At 38.8% G+C, this 24,902-nt stretch overlaps 2 protein-coding genes and 1 pseudogene across 7 annotated transcripts; all 3 read left to right on the top strand.

Annotated features, from left to right (window-relative positions):
* Positions 1-1,182: 1,182 nt before the first annotated feature.
* LOC115738696 (bifunctional nuclease 2-like) lies at positions 1,183-6,163 on the top strand. Of its 4 annotated transcripts, none has more exons than XM_030671405.2 (11): positions 1,183-1,467; positions 1,995-2,312; positions 3,453-3,623; positions 3,758-3,807; positions 3,926-3,982; positions 4,059-4,124; positions 4,441-4,515; positions 4,924-5,042; positions 5,241-5,332; positions 5,804-5,865; positions 5,973-6,163. In XM_030671405.2, exons 2-10 carry the CDS (start codon positions 2,012-2,014, stop codon positions 5,854-5,856), a joined length of 984 nt encoding a protein of 327 aa, XP_030527265.1. In that variant the 5' UTR covers positions 1,183-1,467; positions 1,995-2,011; the 3' UTR covers positions 5,857-5,865; positions 5,973-6,163. The 4 variants fall into 4 exon arrangements, with proteins under 4 accessions (XP_030527265.1, XP_030527266.1, XP_048130804.1 ...); XM_030671406.2 differs by having other exon boundaries at positions 5,804-5,868; XM_048274847.1 differs by lacking the exon at positions 5,973-6,163 and having other exon boundaries at positions 5,724-5,837.
* Positions 6,164-8,846: 2,683 nt separating this feature from the next.
* Positions 8,847-17,080, top strand: LOC115738558 (phosphatidylinositol/phosphatidylcholine transfer protein SFH8-like). Of its 3 annotated transcripts, XM_030671182.2 has the most exons (15): positions 8,850-9,093; positions 9,127-9,255; positions 10,045-10,345; positions 11,523-11,622; positions 11,813-12,079; positions 12,185-12,262; positions 12,390-12,491; positions 12,591-12,640; positions 12,787-12,886; positions 12,999-13,097; positions 13,218-13,331; positions 14,797-14,926; positions 15,411-15,808; positions 16,083-16,157; positions 16,266-17,080. In XM_030671182.2, the coding sequence occupies exons 2-15, from the start codon at positions 9,222-9,224 to the stop codon at positions 16,296-16,298; spliced, it is 1,881 nt and encodes a 626-aa protein (XP_030527042.1). In that variant the 5' UTR covers positions 8,850-9,093; positions 9,127-9,221; the 3' UTR covers positions 16,299-17,080. The 3 variants fall into 3 exon arrangements, with proteins under 3 accessions (XP_048130800.1, XP_030527042.1, XP_030527041.1); XM_030671181.2 differs by having other exon boundaries at positions 8,850-9,255; XM_048274843.1 differs by lacking the exons at positions 16,083-16,157; positions 16,266-17,080 and having other exon boundaries at positions 8,847-9,255; positions 14,797-14,945; positions 15,411-15,574.
* A 3,717-nt stretch (positions 17,081-20,797) lies between these two features.
* On the top strand, positions 20,798-24,894 carry LOC115738559 (annotated as a pseudogene).
* Positions 24,895-24,902: the final 8 nt, after the last annotated feature.

Raw genomic sequence — 24,902 nt, 5'->3', positions numbered from 1 at the left:
CTCGTGATTTTTATCAAATTAAATTAAAAGTTCGGTTCCACCTAAAATTAGTGCTTTTTCAAGGAATTAGTTCTATTCCCGGCATAACAAGACTTACCTCTGTCGATAAATTCCACTAACATCTTTATCATTATGACAAGGGAAAATTGGATAATTCTTGCCCTCATGAAATACAACTCTCACTTAAGCTTCGTCTCACGAAAAATAAAAAATTTAAAAATCATTTTTCTAAAAATAGTCATCTGTATCGCTTATAAAAGTGAATAATCGAACTCTCTTTTTAACCTTTCATGAAGATATTGATACATAAAATGTTGTTGATAATGAAAATAATTTTCATTAACTAATAATTTGAAGTTATATAAGTGATCATTTTAAAAAAAATATTTCTTCAAAATTCATTTTTCGCGAAACAAATTTGACCCTTACGTCGATTCCTAGGCGAGTGAATCAACTATCGGGGTATATTCATTCATTAGTGTGCGGATAGAACTCTTTCTATAGCTCACGAGCTTAATTCCGATGAAGGCAACATTAACGAGATAAGCTTTTTTCTCTTCGTTTCCAAGTAGTCGGCCCGTCAACTTAGTATAATAGAGACGCCCTTCTACGTTAACTGTGAATAAAATTCTAATACATCGGGAATAAAATTCTACGTTAATTGCGTCCCATGTGATTGATTAAAAAATCCCATTAATAAGATTACTTTGATACTTATTTTTTAATGTAGACATTTTACAAGTCAATATTAGGTCGGGGCAAGGTACGATGTCTATTCGACCAAACAATAAAAGGGTACAATGTCTACTTCTATATTGTCCTATTGAGAATACCTTTCTCTCTTTTCAAAAAAGTTGAGAATTTCAAAATCGGTTATTATTAACCTTGTAATATTATTAACTCATTACCCAAAAAAAACCAAAAAAAAGTTGTCGAAACCTATCAACAAAGTTGATTTCGTAAGCAAGGTTTGGTCAGTAATAAGGACCCCGCAGCAAGGTTATAGTCGTAAATTAGCATACGGAATTATTGGATAAAAACAATTCTTGCATTTAATTCCTGAGAAAAGAGTAAGTTAAACGACATCTTCTTCGTCGCTCTCTCCCCCTTCCTCTCTCTGTAAAGAATCTCTTATCCCCTCTCTCTCTCCCTCTCTCTCTCTCTCTCGCTCGCTGGCTCGCTCGGCCATTTTTATCCTATCCTTCCTTCTCTGCTCGTCGGTCCTTCGATTCCACTTTTCTTTATTCGCTTCTTCCACTTTAATTTCTCTCTCTCTCTCTCCGTTTGCTTGCTTCGATCCTTCTTACTCTCGGAGTTGCCTCTCGTTTTAGATCTAATTCCAGTGTACATATTCCACGCGCACGCCAACTGTCCGCGAACGTTCCTCGGAGCCTTGGGCCTCGCGCGAAGCTCCGGTTCGGCGATCGGAGGTGAAATTCGGCGTCGGCGATTGGTTTCTCGCTCGAGGTGCGTCCGATGGGTCTTTGTTCATCGTTTCGAGCTTCTTCTTCTTCTTCTTCTTTTCGCGTGCACTGGGTGTAGATGAGAGACTAGGGCTTTGACGATTTATTCCTTTTGCGGTGTCGTCGTCTCTTCACTTGCGCAGTTCGAGGGTCGAGCTGAAGTGTCGAACTTGTTTATTTCGTTTCCGCTTATAGCAACAGGGTAGTGGAGGAGATTGGAGTTTCGTGTATGTTGCAGTTCGAGTAGGAGTCGCTGTGTCGGTTGGAGTTGGGAATGGTGAAACATCCGAGGACTTATTTTTTCCTTCTTTGTTCTTTTTTTTTTTCGTATTATTACGGGCGTCCAATTGGGTCGTGTCTAATATGCCTGCGAGGGAAGCATTTTCGTCATAGCAAGACTCCGAAGTCGAATTCAGTTCGGAACGCTCTTTAGTTTGTGCCAAATCCTTGTTTTTCCCCATTCTTCCAGTTTTATGTACTCTTTCGAGCTTATTGTAACTCTCTGTCTCCATCAATGTCTTCACTGCATAGACTTTGATAGACGAGGCATGGGTTCATTACAAGGACCGGTCATTTGTCCCAGCGTCCGTGCGAAGCAAGCTGGTGCCTACACTGTCCCTGTCACTTCCCCATTCATGAAGCCTAAGCTTCTTAGAAGTGAACTGTGGGGATGCAGGGAATCTTTTAGAGCTAAAACTAAAGTTGCTACTGTTACTCGCCTATCAATTGCTCGTAGATGCCGGGCCCCACGGTGCAGCTTCAGTTCTTCCTCGGATGGTAATGGAAGCACTGCAGAGAACTTCAATGAAAATGACGAAGATTATGTCAATTCCAGCATTGTTGAAGCTGGTATGGAATCCAGATGTTGATTGTCGATTTGATTGCCTTTTCATCCTCTTAAAATTCATCTATGTTTTTCACCCAGCCGCTTTTTTTTTGGTAGTTAAGTTAATCTTTATTTGCTCAACCAGGGTATGTCATGGGTTGACAAAACCCATTACACGCGAAAATCACAACACACCACACTCTCTCTTACAGAACATTCAAAACAAAGGAAGACAGGACAACAAAACAATCTCAAAGACAACTAAAACAATCTGAAACATCAACCTGCAGTTTATTTCGGTCAATTTAATGACATTTGCTTTGGCATTCATCCCTTGCTGAAAGAGGAGGCTATGGTCCATGCTTAGGTTTCTCCACTTGGGCTGTTGACTAAATTTGTAAATGTGTTTAATGACGACAATGTGAAATCGTGTGCTTACAAGCCAAAAGCTTATATCTGTATACGTGAAATAGATTCTTTCTATGTTACCTTATTGCTGTCACCCAATTTAGGTACTATCAGAAACTGAAAGTTCGGTACTTTAAATTTGATTTGCAATGCAGCCAAGGCCACAGTCTGGTTAATGCTTTGAGTTATAGCTTTCATGATGATCATAGTTAATTCACGTGTCTAATATTAGCACAAAGGTGCAAATGGAATATATGCATCTTTTTGTAAAAGGGGTAGAGGTTTAGTGCAGTTCAAAGCTAGGTCTACTGCAGTGCTCGAGGCAGGGCTGCATTTTCAAACTAAGCAAGTCTTTGATAAAAGATTTCATAAGGAAATTTACAATAGCACCCATTAAACTTTTGACATCATTGATTCACACTAGGTCTGAAAAAGTTTTATTCATCTACGATGCTCTTTTGAAACCTAGCATGGTTATATTAACTTCGCAATTAGGGATTATGAGAATGGGTTTCGAAACACTGATGGAAGAATAGTGTGAACTGATTTTGGATTGATTGCTGAAAAAGATTGAAGCTGAGTTTTAAGCAAAATTCCATGGGGAGTGTTAGGTTTTTTGCTTAAATATTGTGTCCTGATTTTAAAAGAATGTGTAAGCTCTTTCCTTAAGTAATTCTCTACCCTAGTTGAAGCAATATACATGCTATTCATAGTCTAGATTGTTGATATTTGTATGCCTCGTTTATTGTGGACAGTCGAGGTGAAGAGTGGGGCAGAAGGTTTCACGATTAAAATGAGGGATGGAAGGCACTTAAGATGTGTCCATAACAATCCTCAAGGGGGACATCTGCCAGATTATGCTCCTCATCCTGCTATTGTCCTAAAGATGGAAGATGGGACCGGTCTTCTCCTCCCTATAATTGTTTGTACGTGCATCTTTTTTCTTTCTTTTATTTTAAGAGGATCTCATTGTTGCTTGAATATCATCGGGAGTGCCCCTGGCTGCCGTGCAGAATATTCACATCCTTCTTTAATGCCTTTTTTCCCCTTTTGACTGCAGTGGAGATGCCGAGTGTTCTTCTCATGGCTGCTGTGCGGAACGTTCAAATTGTATGTCATTATGTGTTTTTCTTTTTTTCTCTCAATTGTTTGTTTTCTGTACTCTGTAGTAGAATGATGGATTCTGTTGGTTTGAGAATTAAACAACCCTCTGTGCTTTTGGTTCCAGGCTAGACCAACTTTATATCAAGTGGTTAAGGAAATGATTGACAAGATGGGATATGAGGTAAGTTTGTGCTTTATCTTGTTTTTGTTCAGAATAATAATACTCTTTTGCATTGTCATAACCGTGGTTCCTGCAGGTCAGACTTGTCAGAGTCACTAAGAGAGTTCACGAGGCATATTTTGCTCAGCTATATCTTACAAAGGTTGGATACTTTACTTGAATTCATCTCTCTTTTTCTGACGAAATAATAAAATATGTAGGCTGGGTTTTTTGCATTTTTTGCAGACGTCATATTGTCATCTGAATATATTTAAGCTTTTTATATTGGTCTTTTCTCACGGGTAGCGTACACATGCTTGTTAGGAGGAGGATAAATTACCAAAAGTCTTTGTGATTTATACTGATATGAGAAATTGATTTGTCTCTTGTAAAACAGGCTGATATGTAAGTAGACATTTAGTGTAATCCTGAAGTAAAGTTTTTCTTGGTGAATGATCTTAAGCTTTTATTGATCACAGACGGGCAACAAATCCGAATTTGTCAGCTTTGATCTCCGACCTTCAGATGCCATCAACATTGCAGTAAGATGCAAGGTACTTGGGAGTGACAATTCATGAATTATTTTGCAAGGGCATGTAATTTGGAAGTTGAGGTATTAGCTGTAAAGGAGAATAACAGGATGGAAGTAAAGTTTTAAGTAGCTAGAAAGAAGGACCTCTGTTTAATACATGGCCCACTTCACAACTTAAGGACTGAATGCAGGATCTAAAAATCAATTAATTGCATCTCATCCTAAGTATTCTGTTCCTGCGCCCAAAACTGGGTACATCTTAATGTTGAAGTAACTTAACTGATTCCACCATTATGAGATTGACATTCCAAAGCGTTGTTTATGAACAGTGAAGCCGACGGTGGGGGTAGTGGATAGGAGGTAGTTTTATCCAGCACGTTTGCTTTTGCATGTTTCCCTGTGAGAAGGGGTCACTTCTGTTTGTTGGCAGGTGCCAATACAAGTGAACAAATATTTGGCTTACAGTGATGGAATGAAAGTTATCGAGTCAGGCAAGCTTTCAGTGCAGACCCCTGGATCGGATGGGTTGTTGTTCACAGAACTTGATAGGTTTGTCTATGGTTTGGCTATTATCAGTATTTATGGCATTGAGGGCATTTAGTAGAGTGCATATGTTTTGTGTGCTGGATGGGTGAACAGAATTGATATCCTGCCGTGGAGCATTGTTATATGCACAATTCATTGTCCTTTAAGCTGTGTTTTTGGGGACATGAATGAAAGACTAAAATAAGACTTAATTTCTTTCAGGCCCAGTGGTCAGCCATGCATTGAGACAAAAGAGTTTGATCTGGTTCGCAACATGCTCATAGCTGCTGTAGAGGAGCGCTACACAGATGCTGGTATGTCTCGCTTTCTAAGTTAATATTATTATTATTTTTAAGTCTTGGAACAGGACCTAAATGAACGAGGATATCAGTTGCTGACTGGTTCGTTTGTCTAGCTATATTTACTTGATGCGTGTATTTCAAAACTGGAAGTTTTCACTTGTGGACTTGAATCCTTTCTGTTCAATTTCCTGAATCTTCGGATTCTATTTTTTTATTTATGGGTGTTCAATGGGTGGTCCCTGCCTGGACTCTCCTCATTTTGGTTTTGGTTTTGGTTTTAGTTCGCAGTACACCTCAAAATTCAGCTAAGGTTAGGAAAATTTCTTATTCGTAAATTTCTTGAAATAACATCTTTATTTGGAGAAGAATACACTGGATAGTTACTCATTAACTGCTTGTGAAGTGAACGCGGAAAAATGCACGTTCTTTACCTCTCAAGCCTTTGGTGAATGGCTTTTGTGGTGATGCTTTGTTCTGTGGCAGCTCAATGGAGGGACAAACTAAGCCAGCTGCGAGCTAAAAGAAATTTCACATGACACGAAAAGGTGGTTGTAGCATACTATTCTTAACTCCTCCCTCGTCCATTCTCCTTTTCCCATTTCATCCGCTCCTACCTCCTCTTTTTTTATGCTAACCGAGAACTTCATTCCAGATGTTGCCACGAGTTCGAACTGTACATAAACATTATTCGAATCCGATGAGGACGCCATTTCGAGTAGTCCGTCATGTCTGCTCCCCCTGCCTCCTATATGTATGTAACAATGTTTGTGAATATATATGTATAGAGACGAATTCCCAACTGTTAATGCTACGGTAAATGTGAATGTGGTCGATTGAAGTCGATGTTTCATGCTTATTTGTCTGAATTCTATTTTCTGATACGCTTTAAGACGAGGCATCATTTGGTCACAGAATGCGACATGTTACTGCTGTCTGAAAGACGGGGCTGGTTGGATCCGGTTCCGACATTTACACCGCAAGCATTTGGCGTGAATCGCAAGCATTTGGCGTGAATCGCAAGATTGTTTGTAGAGCTAGCTAGGTGTTGGTGAAGCGAGCATCATTGAAAATCACGTGACATGGTCACTTACGTAATGCCTCATTAGGTAAATTTACTAGCAGTAGCAAAAGTTCTTATTAATAGGTAGGCTATTATTTATTTTATGGGAAAGTAGTTGTCCGGTCGATCTTGTCTGAAGATGAATAACTTGAGCTATCTCATAATATACGGGTGGTCTACTTTCACTCTTCAGTTCAGTAAATTTAGGTTGTACCACATGACACCAACCGAGAGTAGTGCGAACATGTGTCTTTGTTTCTCATAAGAAAAAAAAAAAAACGAGAGGACATTACTCAAAAAATTACTCCTTCAGGATTAAAATAATCCCGCTTTTCTTACTTTTTTCTCAAGAGGCAAAAATCTCTACGATTTCATATTCTAGCAGTAAAATAACTTCACTTTTTTGCTAAAATGAAAAACACAAACCTCTCTTCGGTTAAAAAAAAAAAAACCAGAGACTTTTACTTGAGAATGAAAAATATCAACCGTTACCTTCTTTCAAAAGAAATGCTTATGCGGCATCTAGCGTGATTAAGGAAGGGGGGTCCCGTGAAATAATGGACACCTTATCTAAGCTAGATCATCACCATGTATTTTTAAACAAAACATAAGTTTTTTCAGTATGGTTTTCGTCAATTTTTTCAGACAGCCGAGAGATAAAAAGGTTTTAGCCCCACATCGAATTCGCAGATTAGATGACTTGGATTTTACCTCAAACTACTTGTAAATTAGGATTTTTTTTCTTTTTCCGGTCGAAGTGAATTAGGATTTCATATCATCAAATTTGAGCTCATTTGTAAAGGTCGAGCAAATCAGAGGGTTTGATTAGTGTTTCACTTTTGCAAAGTAGTGTCCTTTTTGCCAACATGAATTAGGAGTCGGAAGTCATCGAATCGAAGCAAAATCGAGTAAACAATCCCTTATAAGATAAGCAAAATGGCATGATTTCGGCTCAACCGACAGGTGACTTAGTCGTCGTTGGTTAGATCGGACGCCAAATGAGCCTCTTTGGATGAAAAGACTTCACAATTAATATTTTTTGTCCTTCGAGCAAACGTTTTGTATCTTTTTTTTTTTTTCGCCGCATGTTTGGAAAGCGAGATTACTTCTATCTTGAGGGTATATACGTTCGTGTACGTATTTATCTGTTGAGTAAAGGGTTGTCTTTATTTCCTTTTTTTCATTTGACCAAAACATTAATATGAAATCGAACAATATACAATTCATTTATTAAAGGTATCTACACCAAGGGGCGGCGATTCCTATCACTCATCCGTAAGTCAATGCCCGTCGATATGAACCGGATCTTATTCTCTTGTTGCGAGAGCCGCGGGAACGTAGATGATTTAGTAGTTGAGATTTATTTAGCTCATAGACACTCCGAGCCACCGATAATTTTTTTTTTGTTTTCGACTTTGGGTTGGTTGGAGGTTTGTTTAGGTAGGTAGCTGTTTGTTCATCTTCTTGTTACCAAGTCTTAGGTTGACTTTCATTTCTCACTCCAAGTTCAATTCGGATCACCACTCTCATCATTTTCTGCAATGTAAGTCAAAACTTTTGTTGTAAGAGATCTTTTTTTTTTAATTTTTTTTAATGTAAGCCATCTGTTTGGTGTTTTGTTTTGTTCTTTTCTTCTCAAATAATAATCCGTACTATTTTCCTTTTTCTTCAATTCCTTTTATTTATTTAATTTCTGGGTATCAACTAACAAGCAACGTGTGGTGCACGACAAAACAAATGGCACGCAAGACTATCAAATGTTTGGGTTGGATCGAAAATGGTTCGGCCTAAATTGACACATTTACGTGTAATACAAATTCGGTGACCCATATCCCATCCGAGCAGAACCGACCACAACCGTTTACACATATTTAATCCGATCTATGAAAATCCATATGCACCTAACTAATTCACTTTAAACTCTTCACCTGTGTATGTTACTTGGATAAAATCGTTACTTCAACTACAAGATGCTTTCGACCCAAATAAAATAAATGTGAGGTGCTAAAACACCGGGCTTTCGAACATCGCATAGGATTCTCAATTTTTGTATCGATTCACATTGAAGAATAAGAGAGGGTTAATACTTGGTAGTGAATTTAAGAAATTACAACAACAAATTAAATTAAACGTAGGATATTGAAGAAGCGTCACGAGCTAAGATTAGAAAATCGCATGATGTTAATAACGCCGAATGTAATCGAGGAAAGATATACTTCAATAATTAATAGACGGGAATCTACAAAATTAATAAGAATAGAAGAAGGAAAAAAAAAATAATGGAGGAAAAGAAAAAAAAAATCGTGTTAATATTTTCAGTAAGGAGGAAGTCCGGGGACCATCTTGCGGCGGGGCCCATCCCACAAAGGCACGCCCCTGCTCCCGCCAAATGAGAGGGAGCGCTCGAAGCCAATTGAATCGTTCCAAATTGGTGGGGGGAGGGGCGGGGGCGCTTCGTCACTCGGAAAACGAAATCGGCATCGACTCATTCGTCACCATCTTCACTCTCCCTCGCTCTCAACGTCGCACCACAACGTACGCCCTCTGTGTTTCTTCTTCTCCTTCTTCTTCTCCTTCTTCTTCTCTCTCCGTCGGTTGAGCCTTTGCTTTGGCGTTACACTACGGTCTCGACTCTTCTCCCCCATCCCCCTGTCCGGCAACCTCGCACTGCCCCGGCACATGGACGCCTGATCGCTGCCCGGTGGTCGCGGAAGCGTCGCGCTGAAGACGACCTTCCGGCCCTCGCGGCGAGGTTTCTTTCCGAGGGTGAATCGCCGTTTGGCCTCGGAATTGGTTCCGCGTTTGCCCGACTCGTCGAGCTCGGGGGCGGGACAGTGATCCATGTCTCATCCGGTTGATCGGGTCGTGCGAGCATGTGAGTGTAACCCCCCACTTTCTCGGCTTCTGCTTTCTTCGGTTTCTGTTCGATCGTTTCGTCCACGTCTGTCCGATGTTTGATTCGCAATTATCCATCTCCTCTCCACTCTACTGTTTCATTAGCGTTATTATTATTATTTTTTTTGGGTACACGTGGGTGTTTGAAGATTGAAAAGATCGAATCAGTTCAGGAAGGTGCCATAGGCGCATGGATTATCTGCTGATCATAATGCTTTCTTTTGATTTTCTCCCTCTTTCGACTGTTTGTCTGATACATTGTTTGACTTTTTATTGTCAAGTTTGAATCCCCCTTTTAATTGAAGGCAGAATAAGTCAACTAATATAATCTCCGTCCAGATCAGGATGTCTTTGTCTATGGTATGACTGCCTTTTGGCTCTCCACAGATCATCTTTCTGTGTGGATTGATAAATTCATTCACAGTCTCCTCTGTTTTCTTGCCGAGCAAATTGTTGACGTGTTGGGTGCATAAAGTAATCTCTTTGCCAGAGCTTGAAACTTTAGTTCTAATGGATATAAAGTAAATGATAATCAGACCCTTACATAGTATACGTTAATGTTTTCACAGTACAGTGGTAGCGTAGATGATGCTTGTGCTTCAGTGTAATATCTCGTTCTTCTTTGAGCATCTCATGATTATATGAATCCAGGACTCGATGATTACATGTATCACCATCTCTTGACATATGAAAGCAATTGATATGCTCTATTCAGTGCGTTTCTTAGTCAGTTTGAGTTTGAAATTGACTGAACCTTTAACTGTTGAAGGCTCTGAGGATCTCTCTGGTCATGATGAAAGAAGAGAAAGGAAGTCTGATTTTGAGACTTCAGAGGATGACCGCAGGACAAAGATTGGTAATCTGAAGAAGAAAGCGATAAATGCGTCTAGTAAGATCAGACGCTCTCTGAAAAAGAAAGGCCGAACGAAAAGTGATCCTCGTGTTAGTACTGTTTCAATTGAGGATGTTCGCGATGTAGAGGAGTTAAGGGCTGTAGATGCATTTCGGAGGGCACTTATTTCTGATGAATTGCTACCTTCAGGACATGACGATTATCATATGCTCTTGAGGTGATCTTCACACTTTTTCTCGCGTCAGTGTGTGTGCATGTGAGAGCTTCATCATACTATTCTGCAAGAGGACTGATATATTGGATTGCATTTCTTCATGGGCACGTCAAAGTGGAAGCATCTGTCATTCTCCTCCTCCTTGTTCCTGCTGCTTTTCCTTTTGAAGCATGTTCAGATTTCGGTGGAGTTTACATCTAAAGATTGTTGATGAGCTTTATTTGTTAACAGAATGAAAAATGAGTGCTTTGGGTCTCCCTGCACTTTGTTGGCTGTCTGTCATGATTTCTATATGCTTGACTACTGTTATGGAAGTGAATCAATGAACGAATGACTTTGTTTTTCTGTTTCTTTTTATTTTATGCAGTGATTAAAATTTTTGAAATGCTAATGCTGCTCATTAGACGAGCATCTATGAGTTTCATTGCAACATCCTATGCTTGAAAAGTTTGTGCTTTGATGTGTTCGAAGTACCCAATGCAATAAACCATTTTCTTATTTGTTGGAATTCTAGAGAAGAGCCTTCTCTCAATCTTTTACATTGAAGACTTAAGCTTGCCAATACAATCAGTCTAAGGGTTCCCTTTCCTTCTCCAGAACTGTAAAATGTCAAAAGGATAATGGTTTTTGTAAGAAGAACATTTATAAGATTTTCTGCCACAGTCTATTCTTTTTGGCTTTGTGATCTCGAAAGCTGGGAGGACCTTTCTCTGCTGTCAAAACTATTACCTGCAGCCCTTTGCTCATGAATTTGTACTCAGGGGAACTCTTTTTTCCCGTCATTGTCCATGATAGTTTGTGGATATCTTGTCATGTTAAAGTTCCATGTTTCTTTATTGAGGTTGAAGTTGCATCGGAATGTTTTAATGTTCGAGGAATCTGTAAGACATGGAGTTTTTCACTTTCAGAACTGTCACGATGCTTGACATTTGTTGCTCCAGTTTGGCTCTTTCTCGTGAACTGTCTTTGAAATGATTGGTGCAGTTTGGTCACATTCTTTTCGTTGTCTACATTTTCTTCGAATTTCTTTATGTGCACAGTAGATTGTAGTTTGCTTGGTTACATCCCTGTTGATCTTCGATTATCATCTCCATTCATTTATTTCTTGATTGAAAAATAGATGATGTACTATTGGTGTTGCCGTCTTTGAACTCCTCAAGTCATCTGTCTTGTTTCTCAGATTCGTGAAAGCAAGGAAATTTGATGTTGAGAAGGCAAAATGCATGTGGGCTGACATGATCAAATGGAGGAAAGAGTTTGGCACAGACACCATTCTCGAGGTATTGTGGCCGTCTTTGTAATGACATCTCTTGTTTTGTAAGATGAAATTCTCGTTAATGTTATTTCTTTTAGATCGTCACCAACAGGGGAAATTTATGAGGCTAAGCTGCTGTTTTGCGTGCCTTTTTTTCCTTGCTCGGCTGTTGCTACTGAATTTAAGACGCTTAAAATGTCCCTGCATCTTTTCAGGAGTTTGAGTTCGCTGAGATGAATGAAGTCCTAAAGTACTATCCTCAGGCTTATCATGGAGTTGATAAGGAGGGAAGACCTGTTTATATAGAAAGACTGGGAAAAGTTGATGCTAGCAAACTAATGCAAGTAACTACCATGGATAGATATATCAGATACCATGTTCAGGAGTTTGAAAAGTGCTTTGCGATCAAGTTCCCAGCTTGTTCGATCGCTGCTAAGAGGCACATTGATTCAAGTACAACAATATTGGATGTGCAAGGAGTGGTATGTTGCTGCATAGGGTACTTCAAGTTCTACTGTTAAGAGTGCTGTGGCAAACCATCTCGATTTGTTCAGAACCATAATACTCTTTGGTAATGACGATTACAGGGCTTCAAGAATTTAACCAAGCCTGCTCGAGAACTTATCATGCGGTTGCAGAAGATTGATAGTGACAATTACCCAGAAGTATGTTTCGAGGAAATGAAACTGTCATTTTTTGTCTTTTGGCATTACACACATCTTCATTTAACATTCCAACTTTGGTCTTTATTATTTTATAGGTTGTCTTATGCAATTATATTACATGTTTCAGACACTTTCCAGAATGTTCATCATTAATGCTGGCCCTACTTTCAAGCTTGTCTGGAACACAGTGAAGTCTTTTCTTGATTCCAAAACTACTTCCAAGATACATGTATGTCGCTATTTGTCAATATTCTTCACACCCTTCAAAGCACTATGCATGGTTTGTAAATGTCATTTTCAGATGCACTCACTTGGAATTTCTCCTTAGGTTCTCAACAACAAGTATCAGACCAAATTATTGGAAATAATTGATGCTAGGTAATTGAAACTCTCTTGCTTCTTTCAATTTTCTTCTTGTTTTTTCCTTGGATAGTTGTGTCCATGTCAAAATGCCAACTATTATTATGTGTGTATCATTATTCATCTAGACCTTGGAGTTTTCTTAAGTTCGCGAATTTCTTCAGTGAACTACCAGAATTTCTCGGTGGTAGCTGCACTTGTGCTGGGCAGGGGGGTTGCCTAAGGTCTGACAAGGGGCCCTGGAAAGATCCCAGCATTTCCAAGGTCATATAGTAATATTTGCTTCATTTGACTTAGAATTCAAAGACGCCTTTCTTTTGTCGATTAGTCGGATTGATGGATTTAACAGGGAAATTTATATGCAATATATGTGTAGATGGTTCTTAAAGGTGAAGCACAGTGTTCTAGACAAATTGTGACAGTCTCAAGCTGTGACGGTAGAATTGTTGCTCGTGATAAACCAACTCGTCCAATGGTATGATTTACTGAATGTATTATGATGCACCTCTGAACTAGATGTTTAGTTTCTCCATGGAAAGATCAGGGTTTAGTATCAATGTCGATTTTAACTATTTTGAATGACCTTTGGATGCAGATTAAAACAAGTGATACATCTACTGCCGAGTCAGGCTCTGAAGTGGAAGAAATTGTGTCTCCAAAAGCAACCGGGAGCTATGCACTTCCAATGTTGACCCCGGTCTGTGAAGAAGTAAGTATTAAACAAGTGGTGCACAGAACAGAAATAAGAGAAAAGAGTTAGTGAACAGAATTTTATTGTGGTAGAATGAAGGACTATTCATTTTTGACTTGGGAGCTTTTATTTGATTGAAGTAGTGCTTGATATGAATACAAAAGAAAAAATAATCATAATCTCATATTTAAGTTTTAACTAGAAAAAAAGCTGATCTTTTGGTCCTGCAGTGTGGTAATAATGATCCTCTGCATTCTATATTTTCAAACTTTATACTTCGTATTATATAGTGTGCACACTGACTATGCATCCTTTGTATTAACACTGTGCAATTGTTAAGGAAAAGCTATGAATGCATGCAAAAATGCAATTGTAAGCTACAGAAAAATCAAGGTTAATAAATGACTGTTGAATTAATTTTTTCCTTGAATAAAAGGAATTTCTTTGGTCAAATGATCTCTTTTTCTGGAGAAATGTACATACCCTTGGTCTTCTCCTTCAGCTTTCAATTAGTTTTGGAAAAGGAGTAAACAAAAAGGGGAGAGACCTATGGCGGTTCATGATTTTTCCTCAATATGCATCACTTCTTCAACTAATGTGTCAATAGTCTTAGCGATTCATGCAACAGAAATTTTCTGTTGTAGCCTTTCTGTTTTTTGCGGTTTTTGTGTTGTGTACACTTTACAGAGTCAAACATCACTGTGATTGGTTGTGTCAAAGAACATTAGAATGCTTAGTAGTTTAAAATGATCCTCAACTCATTCTGTGCACGAAGTGTAAATAAGAAATTCCTTAAATGTTCAGCACCAAGATGGGGCTGGTTGAAATGTATAAATGCAACATGACTATTCTTTTGGTCATCGGCTGATTTTGTAAGGTTCTGGGTCTCTGTCTCTGTCTCTGTCTCTGTCTCTGTCTCTCTCTCTCTCTCGCACTTATGGTTACAGATACCATAGTCAATTTTTGAAGCACTTCTAAGACATATATATCTGTGCATGGTGATATTTTTGGTGGAAAATTTACATATTTTATGATATCAACTGCATTAATGTGGACTATATTTCCTGTATATCATGTCTTGTAGGGTTCATTTATCACTTGTGTTCTATGTGCCCGTGGCAATTAAACTTATCCCTTATCTAAATTGTTTCAAGGACTGTGAGAGCTGAACTTGTCATGATGAAGTCGTCTATTTCTTAGGTCTTTGTTGAACTTATCAAATGATATGTCTCCTAGACTAGATTGGTCATCTCCAGCTAGTTTACCTTCACAGCTAGAAAGTAGGGCCACTTGTATGCCTGTCAAGTCTCGAAGAATACAAAAAGTGAGTAGCAGGCAGAGAGGAAATATTGGACTGTCAAATTGATTTTCTCCGACCCTTGATGTGTCACCTAACAAACATTTTAGCATGGACTTAACTATGCAGGCTTAGGTTCACCTCATTGAATGTGCTCACAAACGATCCGTTGTGATATTTATGTAGGCAAAGATGAGGAATAGGCCAAGCTACGCTAGCCATGGCATGGTCTATGATGAGTATGTGCCAATGGTCGACAAAGCTGTGGATACGGCTTGTGAAAAGCAAGTGCCACTTCAGGAACCACATGTTTCAGGTCAACTATATTTCGTCATGTTTGTTCGGTTATGACCTTTGCTTATCCTAACATAGCTGATATCGAAGAACCTCATCACTTTATTGCCTAATTTAAGTAAATGAAGTTCCTCATTCCCATTTTGGTTACTTATGAAGTGTGGTATCAAGCATACCAAAGTGCAGAACTTTAGAGCACAGGGAAAGTTTTTGGTATTTGCCTTCTTTGGAGTATTGACATTTTTGTAGTGTAAGTTTACTTGTAGCTAAAAAATAGATGCAAGTAACCCTAGGTCCATGAAAAGAAAAAATGCTATTCGATCTGTCTGGTCCTTTAAATTTATCAGAACCCTGCATATTCTATCCAGTGTAGTAAAGGACCATTTTTGCAATTCCCTGTCAACCAAGACTCATCTTTTTTTTTTTTAATGACCTCACTGGCGCCCACTGCCTGAAGTAAATACCTGCTGAATCTACCTGATCAGAATCTTTGAAATATATTGCAGGGATGGATCCTCTGGTGGCAGAAATTAGAACTGTGGAGGGGTTTAATGGCCGTGTTTATGCTGTGATCATGTCCTTCTTGTTAGCCTTGTTTGCTCTTTTCCATTCAGTCCCATACTGGGTGATTAAGAAACTTCCCAGCCGCATGTCCCGTAATGCTCACGATATTCTCGTCTCCACCATTCAACCCAGTGAGGTGTCACGTCCCCCTTCTACTGCACTAACCTATGCGAACATAGAGCTACTCTCATCAGTCTGGAAGAGGCTGGGCAGACTTGAGCAGAGGGTAGACATACTTCTGGCAAAGCCCCATGCAATGCCTCATGAGAAAGAGGAGTTGCTGAATGCTGCTATTTGCCGTGTAGATGCTCTAGAAGCAGAGCTAATTACTACGAAAAAGGTTGGTATGCAGCTTGCTCATGCGTGATAACATGTGGTTTAGGTTTGCTAGCTTACAGCCATTGTGGATGCAAAATAGTTGTTTCGACCAGTTTTAGATTATCTTTAATCAGGATAAAACCAAACTTCTTGTTGTTACAGCCTGGAATTTGTGCTTTAGCGTAATGTTCCACTTCATCAATAGGCAAACTTCATGTCTTTTTCTGGTTATGAGATAAATGTATCATTGCTGATAACATTTTTGCACAATTTTTGTGACCCCTCTTGCTTGGCAGGCCTTGTATGATGCGCTAGCGAGGCAAGAAGAACTCCTCGCATACATAGACAGTCAATCAGCAGCAAAGGCGCAGGTTAGATCAGTAATCCTGTATGCGGTAATATGGAAATACTGATTTGCTGTCTGTCAAGGATTTGAGGCAACCAATTTCGGTTAACCACATTTTCTGTATGCTATGCAGAAAAGTTCATGCTGGGGAAGAGATCGTTCCTAACGTATGGACAGCATCCTAGTCAAGCGTGAGCTGGTTGGACACTTACTGTTACGGTCCCACACCGAGATACACACTATTGTCTACTACAACGAGGCTTTTTTCACGCTCATATCACTACCAGCACTGCTTTTCCTTTTTTTTGGTCACATATATGCAAATAAGAGCTCCATTTATCGTTCTCTAGCATTCTGTATTTCTCTGAGTGCTGCTTCATTAACATGTGAAACTGCTGATGCTATCGCCATATCCTAGAGCAACCTTTCATCTGTTTCACCGAAAGCACAACTTCTCCTGCCTGTCCTATCGCAAATAAAAGGATACTGTCATAAGAGTACGTTCTTTCTAGTTCTCCACTATTTAGACGTGCTGCATTTGATGATCTGCCCTCCCGGAGTCAGCACCTTTGTGAAGGATTTGAAGCAGTATGTGCTGTCACGGATGGAAGGAGTATGCACCATCACGCAACACAAAATATGGCAAAGAGGGTGAAATCCAAACGAGTCATGGACTCGAGAAACTGGGGGGTACCTCCTCGTCTGCAACGCGTTGTCAACCACTGGCTCAGCTTCCTTTCTATCGGTTGGTGTTGAGTCCAGTCTTCTCCTAAATGTGTAATCTGTTCAAATAGTGAATTGTCAATCGGGTTTAGATGGACGCTACATTCATATAATCTCTATTTACATGGAGATTTAAGCTTTTAAAATAGTCGGGAGTTGTCTCCTGAGATGTTTGACATTATATTTACAGTCAGGTTCTGCCTTGGGTATATTTCACCTGCGAAATTCTCTGCTCGTAAGTTGCACCGGTGTCCTCCGACTTGCATGTGAGGGTGATGCTAAATACATCCCACTCCATCCATCTTCTCGGTCTGAGAATGATACTCAACCTTTCCTTCTAGGGTGAAATGAAGTTGCCTTGACCATCGAAGGATGTGTAGAGTGAGCAACTTTGTTCTCAAGTTGTATGCTGGATACAGCAACTAGTTGAGTTGAAAAAAAAAAAATTGTTGATAAAGGTAAGAAGTAAAGAAAAACAATATCAGGAAATATTTCATACATTTTGTCACAAACTCGTCTACAGCTGGACGCTTTAATCTAAATTTCACAAGAAAAATGTCGGGTATATTAAAACCATTTTAATGAAATTACCATGCTACATAATGAGTGTGACTAGACATGGCCAAATGGAATCGTGGGTCCGGAACCGGAACCGGCCCGACCCCGTTTAATTTTTTTTTTTTAAAAGTGGGGGGTGGGGGAAGTGGGGAAGAGCCCACCCTGGTGGGGAAAGAGTCGTTGGGCTCTTCCCCGGTTCCCCCCCTCCCCTCAACAAACGGCTCTTTGGGTCATTGCATTGCAACGGCCAAATTTGGCCGTTGCTGCACCAAAAGAAACAAAAATCAATTTTTTTTAAAGTTAAATAACCCTCCCATTCTCTATAAATACATATCCTCCTTTTTTCATTTTTTTCACAAATCCTCTCAACAATCCGCTCAATTCTCTCAATCCCGTCTCAATTCTCTCAATTGGATTTCCAATCAATTCTCTCAAAAATGGCAAATGGAAGCATAAATACTGAAAATGCCAAGACGACGATTGGAGATTCCAAGTATCCTATTTCTAGATATGATTATCGTGAATATACATATTGGGAAGACAACGGCGATAATATCAACGTTGTTCCATTCTAAAAAGTCTTCATCCTCCTACCGGTGTCGAAGAAACGTCGACGGCAAATGAGCTAGAACGGAAGGGCCATGAGAGTACATCCGACTTGTGGCTGCTCTTCGACAAGGTATATCATGAAAGCGAATGTAAGTATAATATAAATTGTAAATATTGTTCGCAAATATACAAATTTACCAAAGGAGATGGTTATGGAACATTCCGTCAAGATATGACGAAAAAATATTTAATGCAAGCGGGGATCGACATTATGCAACAACAAATTTTCGGGTACGCCAATTCTAATACTCATTATTTATTCTGTTACACCGATGCACTTTATAAATTAACATTAGCTGAATATGTTGCCTTTGATCGGGCTCCATTTACTACTGGTGAAAATTTTAATTTGAAATATTTGATAAATATTGCGTTAGTTCCACAAGCATCAAATATTCTGAAAAGTACTCTTAAACACGAAATTTTGCATCTTTATAAAAAAACAAAAAAAATCTTTAGCAAATTTTTTTGCGGAATTCAATGAACGTATGCATGTAGGTAGCGATATTTGGAGTGATCCTTGGCAAATTCATTCTTATATGGGTGTCACGTGTCATTGGATATGTGACGATTGGACCATTAAAAAAAGACTTATTGCATTTCGAGTTTTTGATAAAAACATTCGGCTCATAATGTTTATAGAATAATTATGCAAGTTTTAGAAGAATATAATTTGATAAATAAAGTATTTTCAATTGGTTTTGATAATGTCTCCTCAAATACCGCCTCCATTCCCGAATTAAAAAAATATTTGTAAACCCTCTTTTGGTGGATAATTTTTTCACATTAGATGTGCTTGTCATGTTTTAAATTTATGGGTACAAGATGGTTTACGAACTCTTCTCTTGCCCCAATAAAAGGTGCAATTAAATTTTTATGGAGTTTTGCCCATTTTATAAAAGCATGAGGAAAATTTTGTAAACAACATGGAAGAAGGGCAAAAATGTTTCCAAAAGATATTCCGACTCGTTGGAATTCTACTTACGAGTTGTTTCGTCAAACTTTTGATTACAAAGATTTATTATGTATATTTATTTCGTAAAATATTCCCAAAATTACTTTACTTCCTCAACATTAAGACGTTTACAAAAAAAATTTAGATTTTTTTGAAAATTTTTAATGGTGCTACTAATACTTTATCTAGTATTTATTATCCTACTACGTATTTATTTTTAATAGAGTGTGTTAATATTGATGGTGTTTTTAGTGAATATGAAAAAGATACTGAATTAGCTCAGACTATTTTAGTAATGCGAGAAAAATGGTTACATTATTATTTCAAAATTCCTCTTGTCTATTTAGTTGGTATTGTTTTTTATCCACGTATTAAATTAGATGGTTTACTAGATTATCCGAATATGTATTATTATGATTGTTTACACTTGGAAGATGCAATAGATATTTCAAATATACAAAGAGAGGTTAAAGAATCTATAGTAGTATTATATGGAGAATTTTGTATTAGATATGGTTTAAGTGATTGTGGATCTTTACAATCTATCGCCTCACGAAGCGAAACCGGTAGTTCACTTAGTAAAGAGTACAATATGCTCAAGAGTAGACAAAAAAAAAGGGGGGAACATATAGTATTTCTGAATTAGAAAAATATTTAACCACTCAATTTGAGTTTCGTGATGTCGAACATAGTATAGATTTTCAAATCCTGGAGTGGTAGAAGAGTCACACAATCGATTACCCAGTTCTCGCCTTCATGGCTCGCCAGATATTCGCAACCCCTTATTCAACAATTGCAGTTGAGCAAACATTTAGCGCTGAAGGATTAGTTTTGGACTCTCGCCGTTCAAGATTAAGTCCGGAGTCTGTGGAAGCTCAAGCTTGTGGCGACGATTGGACGAAGGTTAGATTTCGATACCAAGAGCTGGATTAAGAACACGAATTTTTTAGTGAGAATTGTGGAGATACCACCGCCACGGGTACCACAACGGGTAGCGACAATTGACAATGAGGTAAGTTGGGATTATCAAAGGTAAAAGAACTACATGAGCTTTGATTCTTCCATCCCCAAGAAGATATGTAGGCGCTTAATGATAATTCATTAAGTTCAAGCCCATTCCTCCTCTCTTTTTTGTCTCCAAATTTTATTACAATGTATAATTTGATCATAATTTATAATTTATTATGCTTATTTTATTATTTATTATTTTAAAAATTAAATTTAAAAAACGGAATTGGAATCAGCCCGGAACCGAAACGGGCGGTTCAGCCGAACCGGCCATGTCTAAGTGGGATTGTCTATCGGCCAATCTCAATTGTTACATAAGTTAACATGAAAATTTCATAGATATGTTTATGTGAAGGGTGTAGAGTTTGAGCACAATGCAGTTTAAAAAAAATTGATCACAATGTATATCGTTTTTTTTTTCTTATTTTAAGACAGACTTTACTCGGTTATGTTTGAGAAAATCATAAATCGAGGAAAAAAAAAAAAAAGAAACTGAGCATGAAAAGAACCCGATTGAAATTGGTTTATTCCACCCGGAAAAGAAAATGTCAAACTGAACTTGCTGACTACCTCTTATAAAATTGATAAACTCTTGAAAGTTATCTATTAATTAACCTCTTTTTCTGAATAAAGAGCCCTTTTTATTTCGTTAAAAGGAAAAATAAAAATAAAAATTTGAATAGTGGACTTCAAATCATTGCTCAACTCGAATTAACCCGGTCAAAACAATCCCGCTTCCCGCCTTCGTATATGAACAGTGAACACGCTCCAATTTCTGATCATTTCCCATCCACAAAAATATTCGAAAGTCTCTTCTTCTTCACGGAGCAAGCCAACCTGCAATCACACGGACGCAGCGAAAATTCATCGCCGACCGTCGCACTCCACCGCCGAAGATGATTTCATCTCTCAAGTGAGTTTCGCGAGTTCGGAAGAATGATTCTGAGTTTCGGCTTGTGTTTCTCGTTGATGATCTTCAGAGCCGAAGAGCAAGAGCCAGCTGCAAATCGTGGAAAGAGAAGCCGTGGACGACGAAGACGACTTGTTCGAAACGATCGACAAACGTAAGTAGGAGCAGAACAGAGCGCGAAGCAACTGCTCTCCTTTTCGTGTCATCGCTTCGTAATGAGTTTTGGTGCGTCGTCCTTAGGCTTGCGAGCGAATATTCGGTCTTGACTCTGAGATGATTATCGTGATTTTCTCATCACCTGGTGGTTATTGGCTTCGTGACCTTGTTGCATTCAGTTTCTCGTCGTTGACACTTAATTTTGTAATCGACGTAGTGCGCTCGGTTGCTGCTCTGAAATTTAAGTAGAGTGCAAATGGCTCGAACGAGCTATAAATCTCTTTGACTATCCATATGAAGTGACTCTGAATATGCTTGGTCAGTTTTTAGCTCGATTTTTCCGGAACATTTCCGCGCATCCATGAATATTTTACATCTCAACCTTTCTCTTGAACTTGTCGTGATTTTCGGTGCATAGGCTAGTTTCAGTTTTTTTTTTCCTCAAAGGACGAGGAGTAATTTCCGCTGCTACTTGAATATGATACGTCAATCACCTATTCGACGCATGTCTTCCAAATCATACAGAGAGCAATTCGGCCTTTGTTATGTTACACCGCATGAGAAAATTGCACCATGGTACGTCTATTTTCCACGTATTTTATGGCATAGATGGATCAAATCAATAACGAATCTCCTAAGCTAAATTCGTCGATAATCACTATTGGAACGCTTGAAATACTACATTCATCAGGTTAAACACGATGGCGAGTTGTTTTCATTTTCTTCCTCTGAAATATTTCTCCTTTTTTATGGGGGGGGTTGCAGTTGTATCTCAGGGAATAAATGCTGGGGATGTGAAGAAGCTACAAGATGCAGGAATCTACACTTGCAATGGCTTGATGATGCATACAAAGAAGGTATCTGATCTTCAGTTCTTGAAATTAAGTTGAAGCACCTTTGCTGATTTGGTTGAGGCAATTTCCTTTCCTTTGGTTTTGATTTCCCATAGCACCTCACTGGAATCAAAGGTTTATCTGAAGCAAAAGTTGACAAGATATGTGAAGCAGCTGAGAAGATAGTGGTTAGTCTAAATTCTTCTTGTGCTGAGATGGTGGCTGCAATTGGAACTTCTCTATGCATCTCGCATTAACTAATCTTTGTTTTCATCAGAATTTTGGTTATGTTACCGGAAGCGATGCTCTGCTCAGAGTAAGTTCTTAATTATGCAAACTTTGAGCTAAAATGATTCGGAAGACCTCAATGTATCATTGGCCCTTGAAACAAAGCCTGCAAATTAGCTTATGGACTGCAGATAGCTGCACTTGCCCGAAACTCTATTGACCTCACAGCACAAAGTACTTTTGATGGCTTTGTTTTCAGAGAAAGTCTGTTGTTCGCATCACAACTGGAAGCCAAGCCCTCGATGAGCTTTTAGGTGGTAATAAACTTTTCTTTGGGGACTGTGTATATTATTCTCCATGCGTTTCAACAAAAACAACTTTCACGGGTTTGGCAATGTTGAACAGGTGGTATTGAAACTATGGCAATTACAGAAACATTTGGCGAATTTCGGTGAAAATCACAGTCCAACAACTTACCTTTGAAGAACTTTTACATTTGTTAGTTGGCTTACTCAGAAAATGCTGTGTGTTTCTACTCAGGTTGGTCTGAATTGCGTATTAGGTTTTCGTAGTTAACTTCTGTTTCATTTTTAATGCCAATTAGTAAAATAATGATTCAATTTTTACAAAGAATAAAGATGTGAGTGATCTTAGCATCAGAAAGTGTGTATTAGGTGATTCAGGAAGTATGGCACTCTCATTTTCTGCAATATGCGTTCCAGCTGTAATCTGTGGTCAGTATACTGGAACGCATATTACGGGGGCTCACACCAAGGAGGAAAAAAAGGCCAGAAGAGTGTGTACTATGTCATAACTGAGTAAAAACCTTAATCATTGTCAGACTCGGACTCGGGTTGATCATCTGTTTAATGTGATGCTTGAAGACACCCTACTTTATTTGCAAATTCTACAACAGTATTTACCCTGTTTTCAATCATTCTTTACTTATGACAAGTGGATTACATGTGCGTATAAAATTTTCAGCTGCCAACTCACATGAGAGGACGATATTAAAGGTAGCTTACATCGACACCGAAGGAACCTTGTATCCTATTATGCAATCTGTCTGTATTTTCTTGACCTCGATAAAGCTGTTTGTGTTTCATAATCGTCTTATGTCCATGTGAGTGCATTCGCCCTTTCTTAACTTAGTACACCTGCAGTTGCGCTGATCGAATCCTACCAATTGCTGAGAGATTTGGCATGGACCCTGGTGCAGTCCTAGATAATGTAAGCTAAGCTTTTTATACTGGTGGCAACTCTTCCTTCTTCTGTGGGTAGTGTACTTACTATAATCGAGTCTTTCCGTGAATTTCAGATCATTTATGCCCATGCATACTTATGAGCATCAGTACAACTAGCTTCTTGGTTTGGCTGCCAAAATGTCTGAAGAACCATTTAGGTTATTGGTAAGACACCGCTTGAGAATCAAACTGTACAGATTTTCTGAGGTGTCGATGCTTGATCTTAAGTGAGCACCATTTTCAGATTGTGGATTCAGTGATCGCTCTCTTCCGAGTGGATTTTACTGGAAGAGGAGAACTTGCAGAGCGCCACGTTGATCCTGAAACCATCAAATCGTGTGAATTTGAGATCCTTCAGCTCATCTAGTCTAACACTAATAGGTTCCATATTGCAGCAAAATTTGGCACAAATGCTCTCACGTTTAATTAAGATAGCTGAGGAATTCAATGTCGCAGTCTACATGACCAACCAAGGTATCGCATCACATCTCATTTCTCCCATATAGTCGTGCATCCGTTAGAAGATCTTATCCAGTTCAGCCCTTTGATGGTTGCACTCTGAAAGATAGCAACTTGGAGACCGCACTAGGCTCATACTAATTCGTGAAATCTCAATAACCAGCTATACAGTAGCTGCAGTCCATGAGTTTGGAAAAAAGATGATTTTTTTACAACTTTGTCTTTGATATATTTGTTTCAGTCGTAGCTGATCCAGGTGGTGGCGTATTCATATCAGACCCAAAGAAACCTGCAGGTGGGCATGTATTGGCTCATGCAGCCACAATTAGGTTGATGTTTAGGAAAGGCAAAGGTGAGCAGCGCATTTGCAAGGCGTTCGATGCCCCAAACCTACATGAAGCTGAAGCTATATCCTTTTTGCGCCGGATCTTCATCTAGCTATAAACTTAAATCTATCGTAATTTACGTGATTACACTGCAGAGAACTAACGAAATATCTAGAAATCTATATGAAAATTGGAGAGAAAGTCGATACTAAGTCTACATATGGATAGGTGGGGACCGGATTTTAAGCATGATACTTACTGCATACTTGGTGTTGCTAGGAGATCCACGAATATGTCGAATACGAAACTGGTGCGGAGGTATTAAACAAAAGAAAAGTGGATATTGAGAATACCTCTAAGTATCCATGTGTGTTAAACTTAACAAAGACACGTTTTTCAGATAACACCAGGAGGCATAGCTGATGCAAAGGACTAAGGAGGTGTCTGCAACCAGAACATTAAGGCCAGGCGAAGTGTCTTGTTTGTTACCCGCCATTTGACATTAGTTATGTTATTGATAGCTTCCTCTATCTTCTTTCATATTAAATCTGTATCGGCATGCGTCAAGTTCCCGTTGACAGCTTACCTTGACTGTTACTTTAACCTTTACATCAAACATTAAACATTCTATCGTCTGTTATTAAAGTTCAGATGACCCTTCATAAGGCGTTGTGCTAAGTCGATTTTCAAATCGTTTTGGTCTAATATACTAGTAGAGATATGAGTATCACAATAGACAACTACGCCAAAAAGCATTGGCT

Source organism: Rhodamnia argentea, chromosome 2 (genome assembly GCF_020921035.1).
Source record: "Rhodamnia argentea isolate NSW1041297 chromosome 2, ASM2092103v1, whole genome shotgun sequence".
NCBI lineage: Eukaryota > Viridiplantae > Streptophyta > Magnoliopsida > Myrtales > Myrtaceae > Rhodamnia > Rhodamnia argentea.
Note: the sequence above shows the minus strand (reverse complement) of the source record. Positions and strands in the feature narration are given on the sequence as shown.

Excerpts from the sequence above, each read along its gene's own strand:
- LOC115738696 (XM_048274847.1), top strand. The coding sequence starts at position 2,012 with ATGGGTTCATTACAAGGACCGGTCATTTGTCCCAGCGTCCGTGCGAAG. Across the intron at positions 2,313-3,452 it reads TTCCAGCATTGTTGAAGCTG|TCGAGGTGAAGAGTGGGGCA; the intron begins GTATGGAATCCA and ends TATTGTGGACAG. Across the intron at positions 4,516-4,923 it reads ACATTGCAGTAAGATGCAAG|GTGCCAATACAAGTGAACAA; the intron begins GTACTTGGGAGT and ends GTTTGTTGGCAG.
- LOC115738558 (XM_030671182.2), top strand. The coding sequence starts at position 9,222 with ATGTCTCATCCGGTTGATCGGGTCGTGCGAGCAT. Across the intron at positions 13,098-13,217 it reads ATAAACCAACTCGTCCAATG|ATTAAAACAAGTGATACATC; the intron begins GTATGATTTACT and ends CTTTGGATGCAG. Across the intron at positions 13,332-14,796 it reads TGACCCCGGTCTGTGAAGAA|GCAAAGATGAGGAATAGGCC; the intron begins GTAAGTATTAAA and ends ATATTTATGTAG.